The following is a 24,838-nucleotide window of genomic DNA, read 5'->3' on the forward strand; positions in this document are numbered from 1 at the left end:
TTTCATGTATATAATGAAATTCTAAAAAGGTTAATACACAGATAATGTTTTAATCCCAAACACATAACGTGATACGGTTGAAAGGAACAAATATTAAGTGGTAGATACAACTATCCAACATTTATCACCTTTCATGTCTTCAAGTACCTTCATTCCTGTAGCAAGTTTTGTAGTTCTTACAGTCAATAAAGTAATCACGTCATAGTAACATTTTCTCATGTCTTGCAATTTATATTTCACAAATTTTACATTTCACCTGAATGGAAGTGTATCAGTAAAGTGCCAGGTTATTATGTGAAAAAATCTGGCATACTAAAGGTCATATGAATTTTACCTTTTGGCATCATTCCTGTTGCTGCCCAGTGCAGTGTTAAGCTGTTCCAATACTGCATCACACAGAGCTTTATTGGCCTTGCCAGTCCTCTGAAGGTCAAGGGAACCAAATAGCTGTTCTGACAACTTCACATAATCTGTGGGAAGAAAGAAAAATATTCATGTTAATAAAATATAACCATTTTCTGTGACAATTTTGCAAATTTGTAATTCTGTAGGTTTGTTTGTGTCAGTGATTACAAATGTTGTATGAATGATTTCCATTTTCACAATCTATACTACAGCAAGCAGTTTTAAGTACAAAGCAAAGGACCAAACTCTACAAGATTTTCTCTGAAGGGCACTAAAGAGAAGAACTCATATTGGAAAAATAAAGTTCAGAAAAGACAGGTTTTCAGAGGCTGTGACTCTTGTAAATTATAATGTGGAGTGAACAAACCAATCAAGATATGTAAGGCTCATCAAATTAAAACCCTATAATAACTTTGGATGAAATGCGATATTCCTTAGAAAAGATGTGCTATAGAGAGCAAAGCCTGGCGGATGGACAATCAGGGGCCATAACTCTTGCAAATGGGGCCATAACTCTTGCAAATGACAATGTGAGCATTCTAAATTAAATTCATTCAGGGTCTCATTAACACAAAATTGAATGACAAATTTAATTGAAATCAATCAACACATAGAAAAGTAATCATGTGGAAATCAAGATGAGGGTGCAACAGGACCGGCAATCACACTGGTAAATGATGTCATAGAATACTGGAAATCAAACTCACTCACCATCTGATCAATCTAAAGCCATGTGTCATGCTTTGTTGAAATCCAGCACATTTTTGTTATCTTGCAGACATCAAAGTCAGAATAATGAGAAATCACAGGGTTACAACCCTACTGATGAAACTAAACCCATATAAAACACATGCATGTGGATGAGACATTGTTATCTGCATCAAAATATGTTAAATGGTTCTTGAAGAAAGCTTGTTACATACAACCTTTAATGTGAAGATATAAGTTAATCATCAGGGGTCATAACTCTGTTAAAAAAGGAGTTGATGAGGCAAAACACATATAGGCAAAATTACAGGTCTTGTGACAATGTACACACCAAACCGCATAATATATCAACTGGTTGCTGACCTGTACTGTGTAAAGTTTCACAAGGTCTGTTGTAGTGGTGATATAATAATGGCAATATCTCTGTTAAACTTTGCCCTTAAAATAGGAAACCTTAAACTCACATCTACATGTAACAAGCTTGTCAGCTACCAAATGGCATCCAATTATAAATATAGGGTTGCTGAGCTATTCTGGTTATAAGCAACATACCATTAGAAGATAGAAAATCAATTGTCAAGTGCCATAACTCCATTCAAAAGGGAGTTAACAAAGCATATAAACTGCACATCCAGATCTTGAGCCAACGTCTCATCAAACTATTGAGAATGGTTCATGTGCTATGCTAGTTACAAGGATATGCTGTAGTGGATATGTAGCATTGACAGAAAGACTTATGAACTTTGTCAATCTTAAAGCTGAAAGGATGAAAACTTGAAAAAGCAAATCTACATGTAATTTGCAATTCACCTACCAAGTGGCTGCCAATCATGTGTATTGGTTACTGAGCAATGCTGGGTATAAGAAGTGTGAATGGATGGATAGACAGATGGATAAATGGATGAAAAAGGTGATTACTAAAAGGCTACTAACAACTATGCACATGCATGTAACACCATGATATTTGATTCCGTGAATCGATTCCTATAAAAAATATATATAGGTTACTGCATTTTTATGGGAAAATATGAAAGAATTTTTCTGAGTAATACTGCATGACCTTGGGAGTACAGTATTATTTAGAAAAAATTGAGTTCGTATTTTCCCATACATATGCAGTAACCTTTTCATGATATACTCATTCTGTTTTTCTACCTAAGTATTAATTGAAAAAAAAAGAAGAAACAAAGTAACTGAATTTATGCTTTTTTTTCAAAATAAATACACAACCAACATTTACAAAAATAAACAGTAACAATATATATGCACAAACAGCGCCATCCAGTGACCTCTAAACTTCCTCAAGCACTCAACATCAGTTCTGACAGAAAAATATGAAAATTAATATTTGTCTGCTGTTAATGTTACATCAGCTCATGAAAATAATATCATGCCAAGACAACATGCCAAGACAAAGTGCCATGTCCTGAGAAACACATTGGTTGCTGACCCAGCCTGATCCCAGTAGGACTTAAACTCACATCCACCTGGTGACATGTCCAACATACTAAGAATTAAGCCACCACACCAACTAAATGAAAATCAAGCATGAAATATGGCTTCTTAATATTACAATGCAAAATAAATATTAAACTTAAAAGATAAAGTATGGGAAATATATTACGAAATGATGATAATATCAGGTTGCTGTAATATTATTGCATCTTCCTAATTTGTCAACAATATATCACACTACAAAATACAAATGGCCAATGAAACGGTGAAGACTATTAAAAAATGACATTACTTATTTCAAAGTAAGAGGAATCTAATAAACTAACAATATTTACTCAGCACTATATTCATTATAACTGTATAGACAGTGCTGCACTGTGATGTGTAGCTGGTACATCCAGTTGATGTCATGATAGTCCTGTCAGTTTTATTGAAATTGACCTGGTATTTTCAGTTGATGTCACGTTAGCCCTGTCAGGTTTATTGAAATTGACCTGGTACATCCAGGTGATGTCATGTTAGCCCTGTCAGTTTTATTGAAATTGACCTGGTACATCCAGTTGATGTCACATTAGTCCTGTCAGGTTTATTGAAATGGACCTGGTACTTCCAGCTGATGTCATGTTAGCCCTGTCAGGTTTATTGAAATCGACCTGGTACATCCAGTTGATGTCACATTAGTCCTGTCAGGTTTATTGAAATGGACCTGGTACTTCCAGCTGATGTCATGTTAGCCCTGTCAGGTTTATTGAAATTGACCTGGTACATCCAGTTGATGTCATGTTAGTCCTGTCAGGTTTATTGAAATTGACATGGTACTTCCAGCTGATGTCATGTTAGTCCTGTCAGGTTTATTGAAATTGACCTGGTACTTCTAGCTTATGTCATGTTAGCCCTGTTAGGTTTATTGAAATTGACCTGGTACTTCCAGCTGATGTCATGTTAGCCCTGTCAGTTTTATTGAAATTGACATGGTACTTCCAGCTGATGTCATGTTAGTCCTGTTAGGTTTATTGAAATTGACCTGGTACTTCCAGCTGATGTCATGTTAGCCCTGTCAGTTTTATTGAAATTGACCTGGTACATCCAGGTGATGTCACGTTAGCCCTGTCAGTTTTATTGAAATTGACCTGGTACTTCAAGCTGATGTCATGTTAGTCCTGTAAGGTTTATTGAAATTGACCTGGTACTTCTAGCTTATGTCACGTTAGCCCTGTCAGGTTTATTGAAATTGACCTGGTACATCCAGTTGATGTCAAGTTAGTCCTGTCAGTTTTATTGAAATTGACCTGGTAACTCCAGCTGATGTCATGTTAGCCTTGTCGGGTTTATTGAAATTGACCTGGTACTTCTAGCCTATGTCATGTTAGCCCTGTCAGGTTTATTGAAATTGACCTGGTAACTCCAGCTGATGTCATGTTAGTCCTGTCAGGTTTACTGAAATTGACCTGGTACTTCCAGCTGAAGTCCTGTCAGTCCTGTCAGGTTTATTGAAATTGAAGGAGAAAGAATGTAATAGAGAGAGCATGTGGGTATACTAGTATCACAAGCATAATAGTATCAAAAGTGCAAGTAAAAAAAAGCTAGCAACATTTTTGGTCACAAATTATGGGGCTGAGTGGCTGAGTAGTCTAAAGCACTCACCCTTGCAAATTGCTGCCATCTCACCTGTCTGCGTGGGTTCGGGTCTCAGATTCGGCCAATGTGGGTATGTGAGAAAGCTTGCCAGTAGCTTCTCATGGGTCTGTGGTTCTTTCCATGGTTTTCCCAGGTTCTTCCTCCACCATTTATACTGGCCACCATGTATAGCCTATCTTGTGCTGAAAAATGGCATTAAAACCAACAACAACAACAACAACAGTCACAAATTATGTGATAGCATGGTTTTATCAGAAGTTGTAGTTGTTGTAGGGTTTAACGCCATTTTTCAGCACAAGATAGGCTATACATAGCGGCCAGTATAATTGGTGGAGGAAGAACCCGGGAAAACCCCGGGAAGAACCATCAACCCACGAGAAGCTACTGGCAGGCTTTCTCATGTACCAACGTTAGCTGAGCCTGAGACTTGAACTCATTCAGACAGAGGTGAGATGGCAGTGATCCGTAATGGTGAGCGCATCAGACCACTCAGCCACTCGGGGCCCTTTTATCAGAAGAAAAATAAAATGTTATCCACAAATTTTATCTCATTCATGAGGCCTACAATTACTACAAGTAAACTCTGTCATGTGATGGTAATGATGTATGACAATACAGCATAACCATGTCAAATGACACATTCTATCCTAGATCAATCTTTTGAGTTTGAGAAATGTGATTCAACAATGTATATACTAGCTTATAAGTTGAGTCAAACTGCAAATCACTAAGATCCTGATCTGCCATAGCATAACGTGCCTGCAGGTCAGGGTCAATAATGTTTGTTCTACTGAATGCTCCCAAAACAAGAAAAATTTGATCTTGACAGAATTTTGTATAAATTATTTATGAAGAACAATGTTTATATGATATAAAATAAAAAAGTGAAAATCATATGAAGTCATCCTTACGCATATATATTTGTATCAAAAAATGTCTTAATAAATATGGAGTGCAAAATTCAAGCAAATACACAAAACATGGAAGCAGTCTGAGAAATGTAAACTCAGATACAATGTGGAAATCCCAGCCATTAGAACCATGCAAGATGTGCCAATGAACCATCGCAACATGAGAAGGGTCTTTGATACAGTTCACTTGGAGTACCTGCATAAAGCCAATGTGGTATGGTCATGTGATGATTAACTTTTGGCCTATAGCTATGTGTATGTTAGCCCATAAATTCATTATCTGATTGACCACTACCTTGAAAATTGATACAACTTAATAAGGATTAACAACTTAATGAGGATTAACAGCTCACTGAGGATTAACATCTTAATGAGGATTAACAACTTAATGAGGATTAACAACTTAATGAGGATTAACAACTTAATGTGGATTAACAGCTCACTGAGGATTAATACAAAGATTATAAAATGGAGGGTCAGATTTACCCTTTCTGCAGAACCCAACAAGTCTTTATATTCATGGCAATTGGGCGTACCAATATTAAAGTCTAAATGATCATAAATCTGGAAATTTTAAATTTTAATTGTTCTTTTAAGGCATGCAAGAAATTCATTTTCTTTAAATCAAAATAATTTTTAAGTGCCTGCTGAGTACAGATTACTAGGTTTCAATGGAATGAATAGTAGTGACTCTCAAGGCTTATGAAAAGAACACAACAGATATGAATATATGTCACCTTGAAGAACACAGCATGTGAATACCCCTGACCTGAACACATCAAAAGGAATGGCCTCATGGGAATGACATTCGAACTTCTGCATCAGTTTCTGCGTTACTACTGATGGAATATCCCTTCAAACAGAAAAGTATTTCATTCATTAATTTACCATCCATTCATACACCTGTCTACTCATCCTTCCATCTATCTAACCATCTCTCTCTCCATCTCTAACTTCCTCTTGTTCTCTTTATCTGAATATGTGGATTACATCATGTATAAATATTCATTGGTCACATTATCACTAAAACACATTTTTGCCAGTATCCATTATCTTATAAAACTTCACAGCTCTTGACATGACTTTATACACAAACTTAACATGGCTTTATATACAAACCTAACATGGCTTTATATACAAACTTGCTAAAGAAAATTCCTTTTGTCACATAATTAATACCGTCTGTCTAATACAAGGGTGTGCAACTTAAACATTTACACAGACCAGAATCAATCTTGCTTGGAACTAAGCCAGTCAAACTACAAAAGTTTTGTGTCTATAAAAAAAAAAGAAGAAAAAAAAACAAGTGCAAAGTAAGGACATGAGCCACAGGCTGCAAAGCATGTGTCACCAGGCCATATGTGACCCATCAGTCATATGCTGTTCATGCCTGATCTAATGTATACATGAAATTTCATTGAAAAGCAAAATAATTATATTCATCATGCATGCACACACATGTATACTAAAACTATAATATTAAGAGGTTATTATACATGAATCTGTACAAGATGGATTTTCACTGTTCTAGTGTTCAAAATTCCAATATTGGATGAAAGATGAAGAGAGCTTTGCCTAATACAGATTTAGAACACAACTTGGGTGAGTACAATAAAGATTCACAATGTACAGATAGATGTACAATGATCTTGTTTTTACACACCTACCCCTAATTCTAACAGAGCACTCTTTATTTTTCATTGCATCCTTGATCGTCAGCAATCTACCCGAGTCAAAGTTTTGTGTAATTTATCACAACTGCACACAATTAGAGACAAAAAAAATGGATCATGTATATGTCCTTGGTACAGTTATAGTTTTGAACAATCGGTACACCACAATGTACACACCATGTACACACAATTTCAGTAGAATATGCCATATGGTTCTCCCCGTCACCAATCTGTTTCCACTCTCACCAATTTTGGTTTGGGCTTGAACTATGCCACTTACAAGCAACATGCAAGGATATGAAGTTCATTTTCAAGGGCCATAACTCTATCCAAAATAGAACTGATGCGACAAAACCCATAAAGACACGTTAAGGCCTATGAGACAATGTACAAACCAAGTTACGTCAGAATGGGTTGAATGGTTTCTATGCTGTGCTGCATATAAGGCTTTGCTTTATTGGAGATTAAGTGCTGATAGAAAAAAGGTAAAAATTCTTCCAAAATTGGACACGAAAAGATGAAACATTTAAAAGGCATGTCAACATACAAAAGGAAACGAACTGACCAAATGGCATCCAATTATGTTTAAGGTCTGAAGAGCTAAGCTAGTATCAAAAATATAAATGGATGGGTGGATGCACAGACAAAAAATATATGGAAAAGGCAATTTTTACTATAGAACTCATGAATCTTATTAATAAAAATACACAAGAGTACAGGATTTAGATTTGGATTATTTTTAACATAGCTTTAACAATTTTTCAATCATATCGCTATGATGATTGAAGTGTGGCAGTTTATAGTGATGACAAGCACTGAGGCATCGTGCTGCAGACATATAGCATCATGTCCAACCCTGTCACATTATTCTGACACCAGGCCGACCAGTCCTAACACTAACCTCTTAATGATTAGCAACAAGTGAGGCAGCTGCTGGCACACATTTTTTATCAGTCTTTGGTATCAATCAACTAGGGATCGAACCCATGACCTCCTGCATCAGAGGTGGATGCTCTAACCACTTTGGCCAATGGAGCAGTCCACAAGAGCATAGCAAACAGCACATGATACACCCATCTTGTATGCATTTCCTTATCAATGACCTTGACCTTGAGCTATGGAACTGATTAATGAATGTAAACGTGAGAAAGATCAAAAAGTGATAGCCTGGAGCCAGGCCAAATGACTTACTTTAGCCATTGTGTGACCCCGACTGTGAGGAAAAAGGGATGACTATGAACGAGACATTGTCAGATCAAGTTATATAACAGACTAAATTTTAATTAAAATGTATTCAAAAGTTTAACCAACACATGGATAAAGGTCACTGATTTATATTTTTCCTTGCACTGACTTGGACCATGAGATGTGGCTATTTGTGACACAGTGTCTAGCCAGGATATATATATATATATATATATATATATGGCAAATTTACAATATCTTCAATTATAAAAAACTTACACTTGGAATATCCAGACATGGGATAGAAGTCACACAGAATTATATTTTCTTTGCAGTGACCATGTCCATATGACTATACAATGACCATGTCCTTACAACTATAGAATGACCATGCCCATATGACTATAGAATGATCATGTCCTTACGACTATAGAATGACCATGCCCATATGACTATAGAATGACCATGTCCTTACGACTATAGAATGACCATGTCCATATGACTATAGAATGACCATGTCCATATGACTATACAATGACCATGTCCATACGACTATAGAATGACCATGTCCATACGACTATACAATGACCATGTCCATACGACTATAGAATGACTATGTCCATAAGACTATACAATGACCATGTCCATACGACTATAGAATACGACTACAGAATGACCATGTCCATACGACTACACAATGACCATGTCCATACGACTACACAATGACCATGTCCATACGACTATAGAATAACCATGTCCATGCGACTATACAATGACCATGTCCATACGACTATAGAATGACCATGTCCATGCGACTCTACAATGACCATGTCCATACGACTATAGAATGACCATGTCCATGCGACTCTACAATGACCATGTCCATATGACTATAGAATGACCATGTCCATGCGACTCTACAATGACCATGTCCATATGACTATAGAATGACCATGTCCTTATGACTGTAGAATGACCATGTCCATATGACTATAGAATGACCATGTCCATGTGACTATAGAATGACCATGTCCATATGACTATAGAATGACCATGTCCTTACAACTATAGAATGACCATGTCCATAGGACTATAGAATGACCATGTCCAGAGGACTATAGAATGACCATGTCCATAGGACTATAGAATGACCATGTCCATAGGACTATAGAATGACCATGTCCTTACGACTATAGAATGACCATGTCCATAGGACTATAGAATGACCATGTCCTTACGACTATAGAATGACCATGTCCATAGGACTATAGAATGATAATGTCCATAGGACTATAGAATGACCATGTCCATATGACTATAGAATGACCATGTCCATATGACTATAGAATGACCATGTCCATATGACTATAGAATGACCATGTCCTTACGACTATATAATGACCATGTCCTTACGACTATATAATGACCATGTCCATATGACTATAGAATGACCATGTCCTTACGACTATATAATGACCATGTCCATATGACTATAGAATGACCATGTCCATATGACAATAGAATGACCATGTCCATATGACTACAGAATGACCATGTCCTTACGACTATATAATGACCATGTCCATATGACTATAGAATGATAATGTCCATATGACTATAGAATGACCATGTCCTTACGACTATAGAATGACCATGTCCTTATGACTATAGAATGATAATGTCCATATGACTATAGAATGATAATGTTCTTATGACTATAGAATGACCATGTCCTTACGACTATAGAATGACCATGTCCTTACGACTATATAATGACCATGTCCATATGACTATAGAATGATAATGTCCATATGACTACAGAATGACCATGTCCTTACGACTACATAATGACCATGTCCATATGACTATAGAATGATAATGTCCATATGACTATAGAACGACCATGTCCTTACGACTGTAGAATGACCATGTCCTTACGACTATATAATGACCATGTCCATATGACTATAGAATGATAATGTCCATAGGACTATAGAATGACCATGTCCTTATGACTATAGAATGACCATGTCCATATGACTATAGAATGACCATGTCCTTATGACTATAGAATGATAATGTCCATATGACTATAGAATGATAATGTTCTTATGACTATAGAATGACCATGTCCATGACTATAGAATGACCATGTCCTTATGACTATAGAATGACCATGTCCATATGACTATAGAATGACCATGTCCTTTGACTATAGAATGATAATGTCCATATGACTATAGAATGCAAAAGACATTTCATCTTCATTTGTCATTCATCATTCTATATTTGTATTCTCTTTTTCATTCATACTGTATTGAATTCACATCAGTGTTGATTGTTTTTATTTCATCCTTGACAAGAAATTGTTACGGGTGAAAAATTTTATACTGATTTAAAAACGCTGATCCTGGATTATCGGGGCCCCAAGTGGCTGAGTGGTCTAAAGCGCTCTCCATTATGGATCATTGCCATCTCACCTCTGTCTGCGTGGGTTCGAGTCTCGGATTCAGCCAACGTGGGTATGTGAGAAAGCTTGCCAGTAGCTTCTCGTGGGTCAGTGGTTCTTTCCGGGGTTTTCCCGGGTTCTTCCTCCACCATTAATACTGGCCACCATGTATAGCCTATCATGTGCTGAAAAATGGCATTAAACCCTACAACAACAACAAAAAATGATCCTGGATTATCATGCAGAAAGGCACATAAATTTAGCAGCAAGCTGACAATAACTGATTTTATTCATGAAATGTACATAGGTTTTGTTGTTTCATTTTTTCATTGATTTTTCTATGTTCTGCATTTAGCCTATCAATTTTTATCCCAAATGCATTTATTATTTCATTTGCATTCAATCTGATTTCAGCTTTCCTTTCTCTGGTAAAAGTACCAGTTTTCAGTTCCCTGGAAAAAGTACCTGTTTCAAGGTTTGTATGTTCACAATCAATTTCTTGCCCACCTATAAAAGTTGATTTTGTTACGTTTCCTCCGACTTAAATTTACCTTGCCTATCAAGATTACGTAGCTTTTATCACTCACGAAAACTTTTTGTACCAATAACATAGACTTCAAGATTCCGATGATCTGATTTCACTCAAGCCATGGTTGACTGTAACATAGTTTACAAATTGGTACATATTTTCACTTAAATACACTGAATAACCAGAAACAGTTAGCTTCATAAATAAGGGAATGCCTCTGTGATACAGAATATGAGGGAGAAAGAAAAAAATCTGAATGCATTTCTGAGACTTCAAATGAACAACAAGATGATGGCTAAAATGCAAATGTGAATGGAATGCTAATGAAATGGAAATTAAATGCAAATAAACATTTTTGAATAGTCTTTTAACCACCTTTATCTCTTTTTAAAAAAACTATAACATTATCCATTAATTAAGTGAATACATTTTATCAATAATTTTCAAGGACAATCTTCTGCCATCACCAGCTATGAAAACAGGAGAGGAAGCAAACACTAAAATTTAGTGTTTCTTTTAAACCATCAAATCTGAGTTGCATTCCTTTATATAAATTACTCAGATAAAATAGATATATTTTTGCAACATATGAGTTGGCAGACTAAAATCACACCAAGCAAAATACTTATAGAATTTCATACCACAAACTTGGTGGGACAGAAATCCTAAAGACTTTTCATTTCCAGTATGCCTGGGTGACAAAGCAGGGTGGGTGGAATAGAAAGAACTCCTGAAATACTTCATACGTAATGAAGAAAACAAAGGAAAATGCGTAAAAGTTGTAGGTTGGGGGAATAGAGAATGCCACAGCCCTGAAAACCCCTTCCACTTAGCAAATGTCCCACGGCTACAAAGAATGCTAAAGTTTACTCTTTGGATAACCAAGAAAATAACTTGACTTAAAACAGATACAAAAATACAGACTAATGAAATTGAACACACTTGAACGTTTCAAAAGCCTACCAGTTCCTTTTTATTTTCTACCTTAGGTACTATTCCAGTGGTCTAGTGGTACGAGTGTCTGTTTCAGATGCAGGAGTTTGTGGGTTCAAACCCCAGCTGAATCATACCAAAGACTTATAAACATGACACTAACAGCTGCCTTGCTAGGCACTCAGCATTAAGAGGTTAGTGTTAGGACTGGTTGCCCTAGTGTCAGGATAATGTGACTGGGTGGGACAAAATGCTACATGTCTGTGACATGATTTCCCAGTGCTAGACATCACTATAAACTGCCACACTGCAGACATAGTAGCGATATGACTGCAAAATATCCAAATCACACACACACACCTGAGGTGTAACACTAATAAACTTTTAATACCTCTGTTGCTTACCTACACAAAGCCTTAAGTAACTGTGTAAACATTGTGCCATTGACCCCTGACAATTTCTTGCTGGCTGAAAAAAATGAAAATGTGACACATGTTAGAAATGTTGCCTAGATACTTACTTCCAACTGATGACAATATTTTTCTTTAAGTCTGAAATATTTTTCGTAAAGATTTAAGATATCCACGTCTACAAATAATTACCTGACTTTTCTAATAAGATACTTAAAACTTAAATATTTTCACTAGAATTTTTTTTAATTAAATGGCACGTACATCTTGGATGTACGTCAATGTTACAAACATTTTCCTTAACTATGCTATTCCAAGCATTAAAAAGAACCTTAGTTACATGAACCTGTGATCTATGAACTCAAGTATCACTGACTGACATGTATACCTGAGGTATATGAACTCAAGTCTCACTGACAGACATGTATACCTGAGGTATATGAACTCAAGTATCACTGATTGACATGTATATCTGAGGTATATGAACTCAAGTCTCACTGATGGACATGTATACCTGAGGTATATGAACTCAAGTATCACTGATTGACATGTATACCTGAGGTATATGAACTCAAGTCTCACTGACGGGCATGTATACCTATGATAATTTCATAGTACCAGCCAAAAGAGACTGGAATAATATTAACTTTTGACTGTCTGAGGAGGACTCAGCTGTAGATGGCACACTGTCCTGTCTGGGTGGTGACAATAGGAAAATGACTTTTCCCTCAGAAATGGCAAGTATATAATCATCATGTCTTTAATCTGCTGAAAGACTAGACAAAACTATGGCATAGATGAAACCTAACCCTGTACTCGCCATTTGCATTACTAGTTACATGACTTTACAAATCTCAAATGATGACATCAGAAGTCCAATAGTCATGTCATATCAACAACAAACTCCTTTTTAATGTTGTTGTACAGAAATTCAATTATATTAAATGAAAGTCTGATACTTTTGTAAAAACCAGCAATCTGGCCAGTCTGATTTATCGAGCAGAGAGCACATGTCAATGTGGTAGTCACGTGATACAACAAAACTCCAGAAGTTGTTCTAAAAATATATAAATATGGAAAATTTTGTGTTCTTTCATTTTTGTATTTTTATTACAACCAGTATACGACTTTCATTTAATTTTTTTAAATATTTTGTTCTCTACAACATTTGAATATATGGGTTGTTAGATTTGTGTAAATTGCGAATACCAGGTCACATTTCATCAACGCAGTAGTTTTATCTTGTCCTTCAGCAGATTAAAGACATTACGATTATAATCAGGGTTAGTAGCATATTTCTTTCAAAATATTCAAGGTTTTTCGAGGTTTAAAATCATGATTTTCAAGGTGCATTCTTACATTAATTTTAAAGGATACATCAATGAAACTATATAAACAACTTAATACTTACTATTACTTCTTACGAGGAACATTTCTTGCAACTTTATTATAAAAATACAACATGAAGTCAAGAGTATGATCATTGATATTATTCCCATTACTAAACATCCTGGGGCCCCGAGTGGCCGAGTGCTCTAAAGCGCTCTCCATTATGGATCACAGCCATCTCACCTCCGTCTGCGTGGGGTCAAGTCTTGGATTCAGCCAATGTTGGTATGTGAGAAAGCTTGCCAGTAGCTTCTCGTGGGTCTGTGGTTCTTTTCGGGGTTTTCCAGGGTTCTTCCTCCACCATTAATACTGGCCGCCATGTAAAGCCTATCGCATGATGCAAAATGGTGTCAAACCCCACAACAACAACAACTTAACATCCTACATCTGGACAGTAGAATAATGTACAGTCACTGAACAATGTTCATTTTACTCTGTCTACGATACACTATTTACAAAGTCCAAAATATTTTACAGTGAATTTTTCAGTTCTTGTAGCTTGTCATCAATCTGTTTTTCAAGAGTTCCAAGCTCAGTGATTTTGTCCTTAACACTTTTCCTCAAACTATTTGATGCTGTGATAAAGGAAATTTTCCTACGAGTCTCTGCTTTCAATGCATAGTCATCATCAGCAGCTGTCATTATCTGAATGTCTTTTCACATACCTGCTTTTCTTCTTCACCCACCCCCACAAAACAAACAAAAAGTAATAAAGAAATTTGTTTTATTTATCACTTCTATAAAAACAGCGTATGGATATTTTAAACTATTTCATATTATATTATTATTTCTGTCAGCTTAGTTGTATTCTATATTTTTAGATTTATCGTGTTCATTGCAATTATTTTCTGTCCTATTTCCACTTAATCCAAAAACAGAACCAGATGGAACTAATTTCATAATTAAGACTTTACACAGTTTCTGCTGAAGGCTTCTTGTTTTGCCGTATTAGCTGTAATGGGTTGGTTTTTCTCAGCTGCATGTGACCGAAAAGCACTCTCTCTCACTGCATTCAAATCAATATCCTTCTGGCATAATTTGCATTTTGCAAAGCTCTCATAATCCAAACTTGATATTTTTCTTTGTGTAGCCACCAAAGTTGGAATCGGCAAGGAGACATTTCAAAGTGTAAAATGATTCGAATTTAAACCGTGGCTACATCCGGGCTTCGTACAATCGGATGTTCAAAATGTATGACTGCACTGTGGCCAGATGTGGAAATTTCCTTTCCGGCACAAAGTTAGCGAGAGATTGTTTTTTGTTTTGGGGTTTTTTAAAGTTTTTTCCCTTGTCCTTTTTATTTAAATATGTAAAACGAAAATTATTTATTAATTTCTTTCGGTTTCAAGAAAATCAAGGATTTTCAAGGTATCCAGAGAATATTTTGAATTTTTAAGGTTTTCAAGGCCTTGAGGGACAAATTCATTTTTCAAGGCTTTTCAAGGTCCGCTATGGACCTGTATAATAGTCACAATTTCTGAGAAAATAAGTGTATGTGTGTGTGTGTGAGAAAGAGAGAGAAATTTGTATTTTTAACATAGCTTTAACAATTGTTCAGTCATATCGCTATGATGTCTGCAGTGTGACAGTTTATAGTGACATCTAGCACTTGGGGCATCATGTCACAGACATGAAGCATGATGTCCCACCCAGTCACATTATCCTGACACCAGGTCGACCAGTCCTAACACTAACCTCTTATTGCTGAGCAACATTTCTGTAAGTCTTTGGTATGAGCAACATTTTTGTAAGTCTTTGGTATGACTCGGCCAGGGTTTGAACCCATGACCTCCTGCATCTGAAGCAGATCCTCTAACCACTAGGACACCGGAGCAATTGAGAAAATAAGTAATTTTCATATCGATTTCATGCATGTATCACCTGATCTAACGTTTCAAGTTTGCTAGGCCATCCATTAAGTGGCTATGTATTGCCACCACCATGGTGGCCTCTTGTGATGCTAGCATGGTTTTCATACCTTCCATGTAAAGAAAGATACAGATATCGAGCAGACTTTGAAAATAAATTTTTTTATATGTTTACTGCAAGCACCCAAATGATCCATACTGCACCCTCCGAATATTCTAGTTAAAACTCAATAAATTTAATTCATGATCAGTTTAGTTATGACTCAATTATGTGATTGTTTCAGGCATCAAGTGCTGGTGGAAAATGCCAGGGTTTTTCCAGACTTTCATCAATATTTGAGAAATTCAAGGACTTTTCACAGTCAGGAAAAATAAATCATTTCTCACGACTTTTCCCTGATTTCTCGGTAGTGTGGGAACCCTGGCATATAGCTGCCCCCTCTCATAGAAAAGGTGCCCTCAGAAAAGATTATATTGTGCATGATATGCCCTGATAGGTAACCTGTAAATGCCCACTCTCATAGAAAAGGTGCCCTCAGAAAAGATTATATTGTGCATGATATGCCCTGATAGGTAACCTGTAAATGCCCACTCTCACAGAAAAGGTGCCCTCAGAAAAGATTATATTGTGCATGATATGCCCTGATATTAGGTAATATGTAACTGCCCCCTCTCACAGAAAAGGTGCCCTCAGAAAAGATTATATTGTGCATGATATGCCCCGATAGGTAACCTGTAAATGCCCACTCTCATAGAAAAGGTGCCCTCAGAAAAGATTATATTGTGCATGATATGCCCTGATATTAGGTAATAGGTAAATGCCCACTCTCACAGAAAAGGGTGCATGAAATTTTAATTAGTCCAAAGGATAGAGTAAACACTACAATCCTGAAAACAGGTATTTATCTCTGAAAATCGAAACAAAAAGGAAATAACAGCATAAACATGGAATTGTTGACCCAGTGCCACAGTAAATAGCCAACCTTGTAAAGGTGGCAAAAAGATATCAAAGCTGAAAGCTCAAACTGATTGACTGATTGATTGATTGGTTGACTGATTGGTGTTTAATGGCACAGCAAATGATAATACTGTTTTGAGGCAAACGGTAAAAGTGTCTTGCTCAGAACCATACTACAGTGGCTGATCCAGTCTGGTCTGTGCAAGATTCAAACCTGCACCTTTCCAACCACAAGTCCAGTACACTAACCTCTATAAATCTACATAGCTCTCAATGAATGCAGACAGTTATTTTTTATCTTCTTTTTCATTTTAATTTAATAAATCAATCAAATGCTCTATTTTTATGTTTTTAAGAACTTGAAATGGCCCTGTTGGAACAGATGCAAATATAAGGATCCCTACTAAAATGTGGGTCACTCATTTTATGGTTCCCACAGGACGACTGTAAAAGATAAATACTGATATTCCTCCCCAAGCTGTAAAAACACAATGAAAGGTTAAGTCATCTTAAAAGTGGTCATTTTTAGAAAGCAGGCACAGTGGCACTGGGTCAAGAATTTTATAAATTAAATATGTATTTTTAAAAAAATATATTACCATCATCCCCCAACAGAGGCTCTGTCACTGTCAAAAAGCAAACTTTCAGTCAAAAAAATGACCCATTAATAACTCAATTAAGTTCAAGAATGTAAGCATCAAATAAACTTATAGTATCAAAATTAGTAAATGTAAAGCGAGTGTACCAGTTCATTTGGTAAAAGAGGTATATTCCTTTCCTTTATTTAAATTAGAAAATATGACAGTGAATTCATATACCGTACACATATTCACTAATAAAATGAGTCCAACTGCAAACTGCACAAACCCAGACCTGCCGTCGCATAATGCGCCAGAAGATCTGCGTCTGTTCAGTTTGTTAGGAGCAAGTCAGTAGAACAAACAACAAAGACCATGATCTGCAGGTGCATTATACTATGAGAGATCAAGATCTTTGATATTTGCAGTTAGACACAACTATTAAGTGAATGTAGATGGTATATGTTCAGAGTTTAACACTGTGTTGTTTAAGACTGCTAAGTGTTTGTCCATATACTAAAGACTGATAGAGTTTTGAATTTTAAAAAAAATTCCCCTTGTTAAAAGAGGTGCTAAGTAAGGGAAGTAACCCATCACTTGCAGAATCGAAACTCTGCTAAGCTCCCCTTATTGTTACCAAAAGTACTCCAGAAAATCAATCATTATATGACTGGAAATAGGCTTACACACCTGTCCAATCTTATAGTTTGTTCCTGAAAGGTGTATACTTTATTAGAAAAGTGTATCAACCAAATAACTTTTTGGAACAATTTGGGGAAATGTGTGATAGATGTCCGACAGGGTGAATTAGCAACTGGCCATTTGAACTTGAGACTCAGACATGACCATCAAAATTTACTTTTTGGAAGCCTTGAGTATTGGGTATTCTTCCCATCTTAAAACTGGTAAAAATGTGTAAGAACCACCAGCACTGGTACACCCACTCCAGACCTTCAAGCAAGAAACTCAAAATTAGTTTTAAAGTCCAACCATTATAGATATCAAAGAAATTAGAATCACACTTTCATGTTGAGTCCAATGGCAAACTGCATTTGCCCAAATCTGCTGGAACATAGTGTGCAGGGAGATCTGGGTATATGCAGTTTGTTATAGCAAACAACACAGACCCTGATCTGCCTGTGTATTATGCAATGGCAGATATGAGTCTAACTGTTTTGGCAGTTGAACTTGACTTACACATAAATATAAATACCAAAGAAGTTTATTAACTGCATCAACATAAAAACCAATCAAAATTTCAAATGAACCTGCTTATAAGTTAGGTCCAACTAAATACAAGGATCCTGATCTGCATTTGCATAATGCATCAGAATCTCTGGGTCTATGTTCTTTGTTCTACTGATTACTTCCAATAAACTGCATAGACCCAAATCTGCTGGTGCATTTTGCAATGGCAGATCTGCAAATATATATGGAACAAAAAACCATCAAAGAATTAATTATAGTTCATATACGACCACAAAATTTAAAAGAGTATATTAAAAAAGTTAATTTTCAACTAGAGTGAAAGGTAAGCAACTGTGTTTTCAAAGTCTTGTCAACGAAATTGATGTAAATAAGATCTCCAATAAAAAGCCACAGAATTTTCACTCCAACAACAGCTGGTTAAGACAGGTTTGATCATACTTGGTTAAAATGGATGATGTAAAATTACGAATCAAATCTGAATGGCGCACAGAATCAAAAAGTCAAAACTACTTTGTTATAGCCTGATGCTCTAACTTCTTTTATTATCTACTGAAAGAGCATGCTAAAAGCTAAAAGTGTATGACTATAGAAATATACAAACCCAATCAAGACAGCTATCATGTTGCCCAAATTGTTGGCTTGAACTTAAGAATTATTCTAAAGAAACCCTTATCTTGCCTACAAAAATCTATATAATGCCTACAGGACTCCCTCTTTATAAGTCTATATAATGCACACAGCACTCCTCATTATAAGACTGTATAGTACACAGTACTCCTCATTATAAGACTATATAGTACACAGTACTCCTCATTATAAGACTACATGTATACTGCATACAGTACTCTCATGATAAAACTATCCACAAGAGCCATTGAGTATACCAATTTATAATGAGTATATGTATAAAATATCTGAGCCAGGCTGGCTTAGTGGATATTGTGCAAGACTCAGAACTGAAAGGATGTGGATTCAAATGTTACAATGGTGTGTCCTTGGGCAGAACAAATTTATGTATTTGCTTCTGCACTAAATAACTTATTTGTGTACCTGTGCTTTAAAGCACCAAACCAACTACAAACATATTTCACTAATACAAAATGATCCGAGACCCTTGTCCATATTTACATTATAAAACAAAATATTATAATGAATGGTCTTATAACAAGGGAGTACTGTACAACTTTTAGAAACTTTATCATAAAATCTTTACACTGTTCATTTGTTGCAACTGTAAACAGTTTTATTTTTGTCTCCCTATATGAAAGAACCATAGCAAGAATCAAAATACACCCACCACCAGCTTAATTATGGACTTCCTCACAATATAAAAAATTTGTTGGATGGGAATCATAGACTCCACAGTGGCCTACCCTTTCTCCCCCTCAGTTGCAGTTGTTGCTATGCCACTACTATAAGCACATGCTAATGCCATCATGACAAATATGCTGCCAAGAAAACGTCACAACTTCAAAGGCAGATCCAGGAGTTCTTTCTTAACATGTTCAGTTTTGTGACATGTAATGTTTGTTGTTGCTTAAAATGCCCAACTTTCTCTATGTTTCACTGAAAGTAGTACCACCATATGTGTGTGTCTACTAGAGTCTTGAACTGAAACTACTGGACCTGCCTTTTGGATCCAATGTTGAGACTTCTTTCCAAATGTGAATGTTACCTTCTGCTAAGCAACTTACACGGTTCTTACCTTTATTTTTTTTCAAAAGATCATATGCCATGCGTACATTTGTTTGGAACAGTGGCCGACTATGATGTGTCATTTTCATTATCTGCTCGGCTCTTTGAATAAGGCTTGTATTCTCCTCAACCGAGTCAAAACTATAAAGAAAAAAGAAAGACCTCCCAGTAAAGTGAACACATCTCATACCTCCAATCTTTGAATAAACACATTCTTATACAGTGATCAGTACGCTTCAAATAAATAAAACAAAAACGTAAATAGACATATGTCCCAATATTAATTTAGAGCTGGACATTTTTGTAAACAAGCCAAGATAAAAATTTAATAAACTAGTTGTTTTAATAACCTGGTATGGAACCAACTGCAAATGTAATAAACCCAATGGGGTATATTGTGAATAATACACATACTTATGAAATTGCCTAGGGTGTGTTTGATTATGTGACCCTATTTGAACAAGTGTTCTCAAGACTCAGGGTCCTAAATAGTTCCCATAGTAAACCTTTGCAAACACAAATATATAAAAAAATTCAATAACTTTAAATTTCTGTTTGCTCTTGATTAATAATATATCTCTCAGTATAGATGCATCCTTGATGACAGCTTCTGTGCCATATGAGGTACAGCATTTTCCAGATCTATGTGTGTTTGAAACATGTGCTTTCAATTCCGCAGCACAAACTGCTAATTTCAGTAATGAGTATTCCAAACTCAAGTCTGTTAAAGGACTGAAATTCCATCAATAAGACAATGTCTCTATTTTTGCTCAGTTACAACTAGGATAAGCTCTCAAAAGATTCTATTTACTAAAATCTGACTTTCATTATCAACCAATCTTGGCCAGCCAAACCCATATACACTCTATATTTCCTCCACCTGCTTCCAGACTAGTACACATTATCCCTCCCATTAGTATCATGTTTCCCTCACAGTGACCAACACTCATTTAGGGTGTCTGATTATATGGCTCACAGTAACCAAGCCTTATTTAGGGCCTGTTTGTTTATAGCTAGCATGGATGTCAGAGTATGTCATATACATAATGAAACACCCCTTGCTAGATCACTAATTCAATATGACTGCACATCCATTTTGCAAACAATTTCTATGAGATGGACAGAAATAACAGTACAGTAAGTGTCCATCAGCTGAACACCTTGCAGAATGATTTCAAAAGAATTTAATATTTATTTTCATAATAGCAGTGTTCTCCAGGAATTGATAATTTCTACCAGTCTGACTAAAGCCTCATGTAAAGTTGGATCCTCACCACAAATTCTTGATGTATCCCAATACAGTCTGCCCAAACAATCATTTACTACTAAGTATTTTTCCATCATAAGGAAGAACACTACTTACACTGCCCAGTTACTGTCCTCTACTGTGCCACCTGTATCTGCAAAGCAGCAGCCAGTATATTTGTTGGAGAAAGAACCTTGTTGTCATGGAGTTCAATGACATTTTTCAGCACGCAATAGGCTATACTTGGCTGCCAGTATAACTGGTGGAGGAAGAAACCAGGAAAACCCCAGGAAGAACCACTGACCCATGGGAAGATACTGGCAAACTTTCTCATGTACCCACACTGGCCAAAAGCAAGACTCAAACCCATGCAGACAGAGGTGAGATGACAGTCATCTGTAACTATGAGTGCTTTAGACCACTCAGCCATCTGTGACCAAGGAGGAAGAACTTGGGAAGTCCCCAAAATGATCAACTGACCAATATGAAGTTACGGGCAAGCTTTCTCACATACCCACATTAGCTGAGCCGAGACTCAAACGCATGCAGACTGGTGACATGGTTGGTTTGGTTTGGTTTTTGTAGGTTAACTTTCAACAGAAAATGGTTCATTGGCATTACATATGGCATTAACACTGTTGAATTTATCTTAAATTACACTGCATAAAATTTCCTTATTCATTAGCTCATATTATAAAAGGAAAACTAAATCTTTAACAGTTCTTTCGATTTCTTTGATCATCAAATATAGTGCAAAATTCAGAAACAATTTAACTCTTTGTTAAACTCACTAGTCTGCTAAAAATGCTACAGGATCTTCTGGCCTATTGGCAATTATCTTTTCCAACACATCCTTATAGAGTGCAGCAACACCTGACCGTTCTGGAAATAAACAAGAACTAAAGAGTGTTTATAAAACGAGTGTCATTGCATTCCCGTTCTTTCCCACCCAAAATTACATATATATATATATATATATATATATATATATATATATATATATATATATATATATATATATATATATATTGTACAAGATGAAAACCATTACTTTATGCACACAATAAAACAAGCAAGTATATGTGCCTACAGGCATCCTGCAAATGAAATAACGTCATTTTATTTTTTTACCTTAAAAATTCATCTCAACTTCAGTAAGTTTGATCTTAAACAAGAAGATATCTGCAGTTTTCAAGAGGTTTCAATAGAAGCAAGTAGCTGCATTTTTAGAAAAAAAGAATTGCTACTTAAAATTCCTTTAGTTTTTTTTCTAAAAGTTGTTTAATTCGTGATGTATCCTCTTTCATCCAATTAAGGTAAGTGTGTTCCAAGCCTAGAAGTTTCTTGCTGACTCATTATCATTTAAGCGTCAACCCGTTTTATTTTGTTGTAGCAAGGATTGTATATCACTGTCAGGTTTCTTCTCAGACATCTACACATCTTCAACAGAGTGTGCTTGCATTAATATGCGCCACTACATGATGCCATGTCAACTCACCGCTTAGGTCTTACATGTAGGACTACGGATGGACCGAAGTCAATAAGACCCGATCCCGCTATACTTTCTTAAGAGATTTCTAAAAATTTAATAACGCCAACATAGTGATTTTAGATCAGTATGATAATAATAATAATAATAATAATGAGGACTTTGTTTAGCGCCTAATCTTTAGAAGCTCTAAGCGTTTTACAACTTTAGACAACACCAATAAGATAAGAAACACAATAATATTATTATAAAAAACAAACAACATGAAATTAGAAAAACATTTATAAAAAAATAAAAAAAAACCATGCTGAGAATATTTCGGGTAGGAAACATTATTAGATCTTTAAGTTTGTTCTTGCTGTCAAAATAAGTGAGTTTTGAGAGCCCTCTTGAATGGGATCACTGTGTCTTTGTGTCTAAGTTCAGTGGGCAATTCATTCCACATTGCTGGGCCCTGGTATGCAAAAGAACGCTGTCCATATGACTTTGTTTTCATACTTGGAATAATGAGTATACGATTGTCAGAAGAGGAGCGCAAGTATCTTGCTGGTGTGTACACATGGGTGAGGTCAGATATGTATGTTGGACTAGAGTCCGACAGTGAAATGTAGCACAGAGAACAAATTTTGTGTTTGATTCTGGATCGAATGGATAGCCAGTGTAGGGTACAGAGCAGCGGGGAGGTGTGCTCTGATCATGGTACTCTAAGTATGATCCGAGCAGCTGTGTTTTGAACTTTTTGAAGTTTCTGGAGTAGATATTGAGATGAACCAGACAGAATTGAGTTACAATAGTCCAGTCTCGAAAGTATTAATGAACACACAAGTGTTTTAGTGGCATCAACTGAAAGATATTTGAGAATGGAGCTGATGCGTATCAGCTCAAGATATGCAGCCTTGCATATGTTCATGACATGTTGATGCAATGTGAGAGTACTGTCCAGAGTAACACCTAGGTTTCGTACTGATTGTGTGAATTTAATGTTGGCGTTGCTGATATTTATTGTTTTAGGTAAAGGATGTGAATAAGAAAGTCTTTGTGTTGTGATCAGAATGGCCTCAGTTTTATCATCATTCATCTGCAGCTTGTTACAAGTCATCTATGATTTCACATGATGGATGAACCAATAGCACCTTTTACATGCACCTAAAAAACACTTTACCAAAACTAAAAATGAGTGTGACTGTTATTACAAAGATAAAAGACTCAATATGTAACAGTTGATCGAGACCTCGAAAAGACACAACTCTCCCAAAATAGCATTCAAATTTGCTTCCTTGGTAACTATGGTGATTTTGAGATTTCTAACGCAGTATGCAGTTGGGGGGGGGGATCACTATTTAAGTAATGAGAATGTTTGTCGCTTTACCTAAAAACTGCCTCTCAGTCTCCTTTTGAATGTCATCAGCTGCGCTTGGCTTCCTTTTTTCCGCCATATTAGTAATGCTGTGCGACAACTTGGAATAACGCCACAATCCCGAATGGTTCAATTCTTTTCTAGAAAAATAACACGACCATGCAAAGCGATATAAATATCCTGAATCCCCGGGTTAGTTCTAAGAATATGGTGACGAGGAGGAATGTTAAAAGTATATATAACTAAATAAATTAGTCGGAATTAAGTAAAATGTGTATTTAATATATTTAATGAAAAATGTGTAGATGTTTTAATTTTTATGTGCCGGTTTGCAGTAGGAATGCTGGCCGATTCGGACTTTCCTCTGACCCTTGTCACCCCATTTTTGATATTTGGATAATCATGTTGGGATGTAGGGTCAGAGTCCATTCCCTATCAAAAAGTTGGAATTCGCCGACACCATTTGGTGTCAGAATGTGGTAGCCGCATACTAGCCAGCCCAGCAAACTTGAACGACCTTTCATAAAATCGATAGGAATATGGTTTATTTTTTCAAAAATCGTGCGCATAGCATTCGTTCTGTCTTTAATCCGCTGACAGACGAGACGAAATTACGTCGTTGCTGAAATCTGACCTGGATCTGGAGGTATGCATCACGAGTCACATGACTACAAATCTCGCAACCAACATATCAATGACATCAAGATGGCCCATCGATCTAAATTTTTCCTGCACCTTTATCCAGTTTTGATT

At 36.1% G+C, this 24,838-nt stretch overlaps 1 protein-coding gene across 2 annotated transcripts in view; it reads right to left on the reverse strand.

Moving 5' to 3' along the window:
* LOC149790745 (tubulin polyglutamylase complex subunit 1-like) overlaps positions 1 to 24,227 on the reverse strand; it is a 34,505-nt gene extending 10,278 nt beyond the window's left edge. The window contains exons 1-7 of one of the 2 annotated variants that reach the window (XM_089972796.1): positions 24,098 to 24,227; positions 22,031 to 22,121; positions 20,004 to 20,134; positions 17,111 to 17,137; positions 12,291 to 12,354; positions 5,855 to 5,970; positions 335 to 470 (exon numbers count right to left, since the gene is read on the reverse strand). In XM_089972796.1, the coding sequence (XP_089828922.1) occupies positions 335 to 470; positions 5,855 to 5,970; positions 12,291 to 12,354; positions 17,111 to 17,137; positions 20,004 to 20,134; positions 22,031 to 22,121; positions 24,098 to 24,164 (632 nt within the window). In that variant the 5' untranslated portion in view covers positions 24,165 to 24,227. The remainder of the gene's footprint in view (positions 1 to 334; positions 471 to 5,854; positions 5,971 to 12,290; positions 12,355 to 17,110; positions 17,138 to 20,003; positions 20,135 to 22,030; positions 22,122 to 24,097) is intronic. The other variant, XM_089972798.1, reaches the window with a different exon arrangement.
* Between the last annotated feature and the right edge of the window lie 611 nt (positions 24,228 to 24,838).

The sequence above is a fragment of the Sinohyriopsis cumingii genome, chromosome 10, assembly GCF_028554795.1.
Source record: "Sinohyriopsis cumingii isolate HCF-2022 chromosome 10, ASM2855479v2, whole genome shotgun sequence".
NCBI lineage: Eukaryota > Metazoa > Mollusca > Bivalvia > Unionida > Unionidae > Sinohyriopsis > Sinohyriopsis cumingii.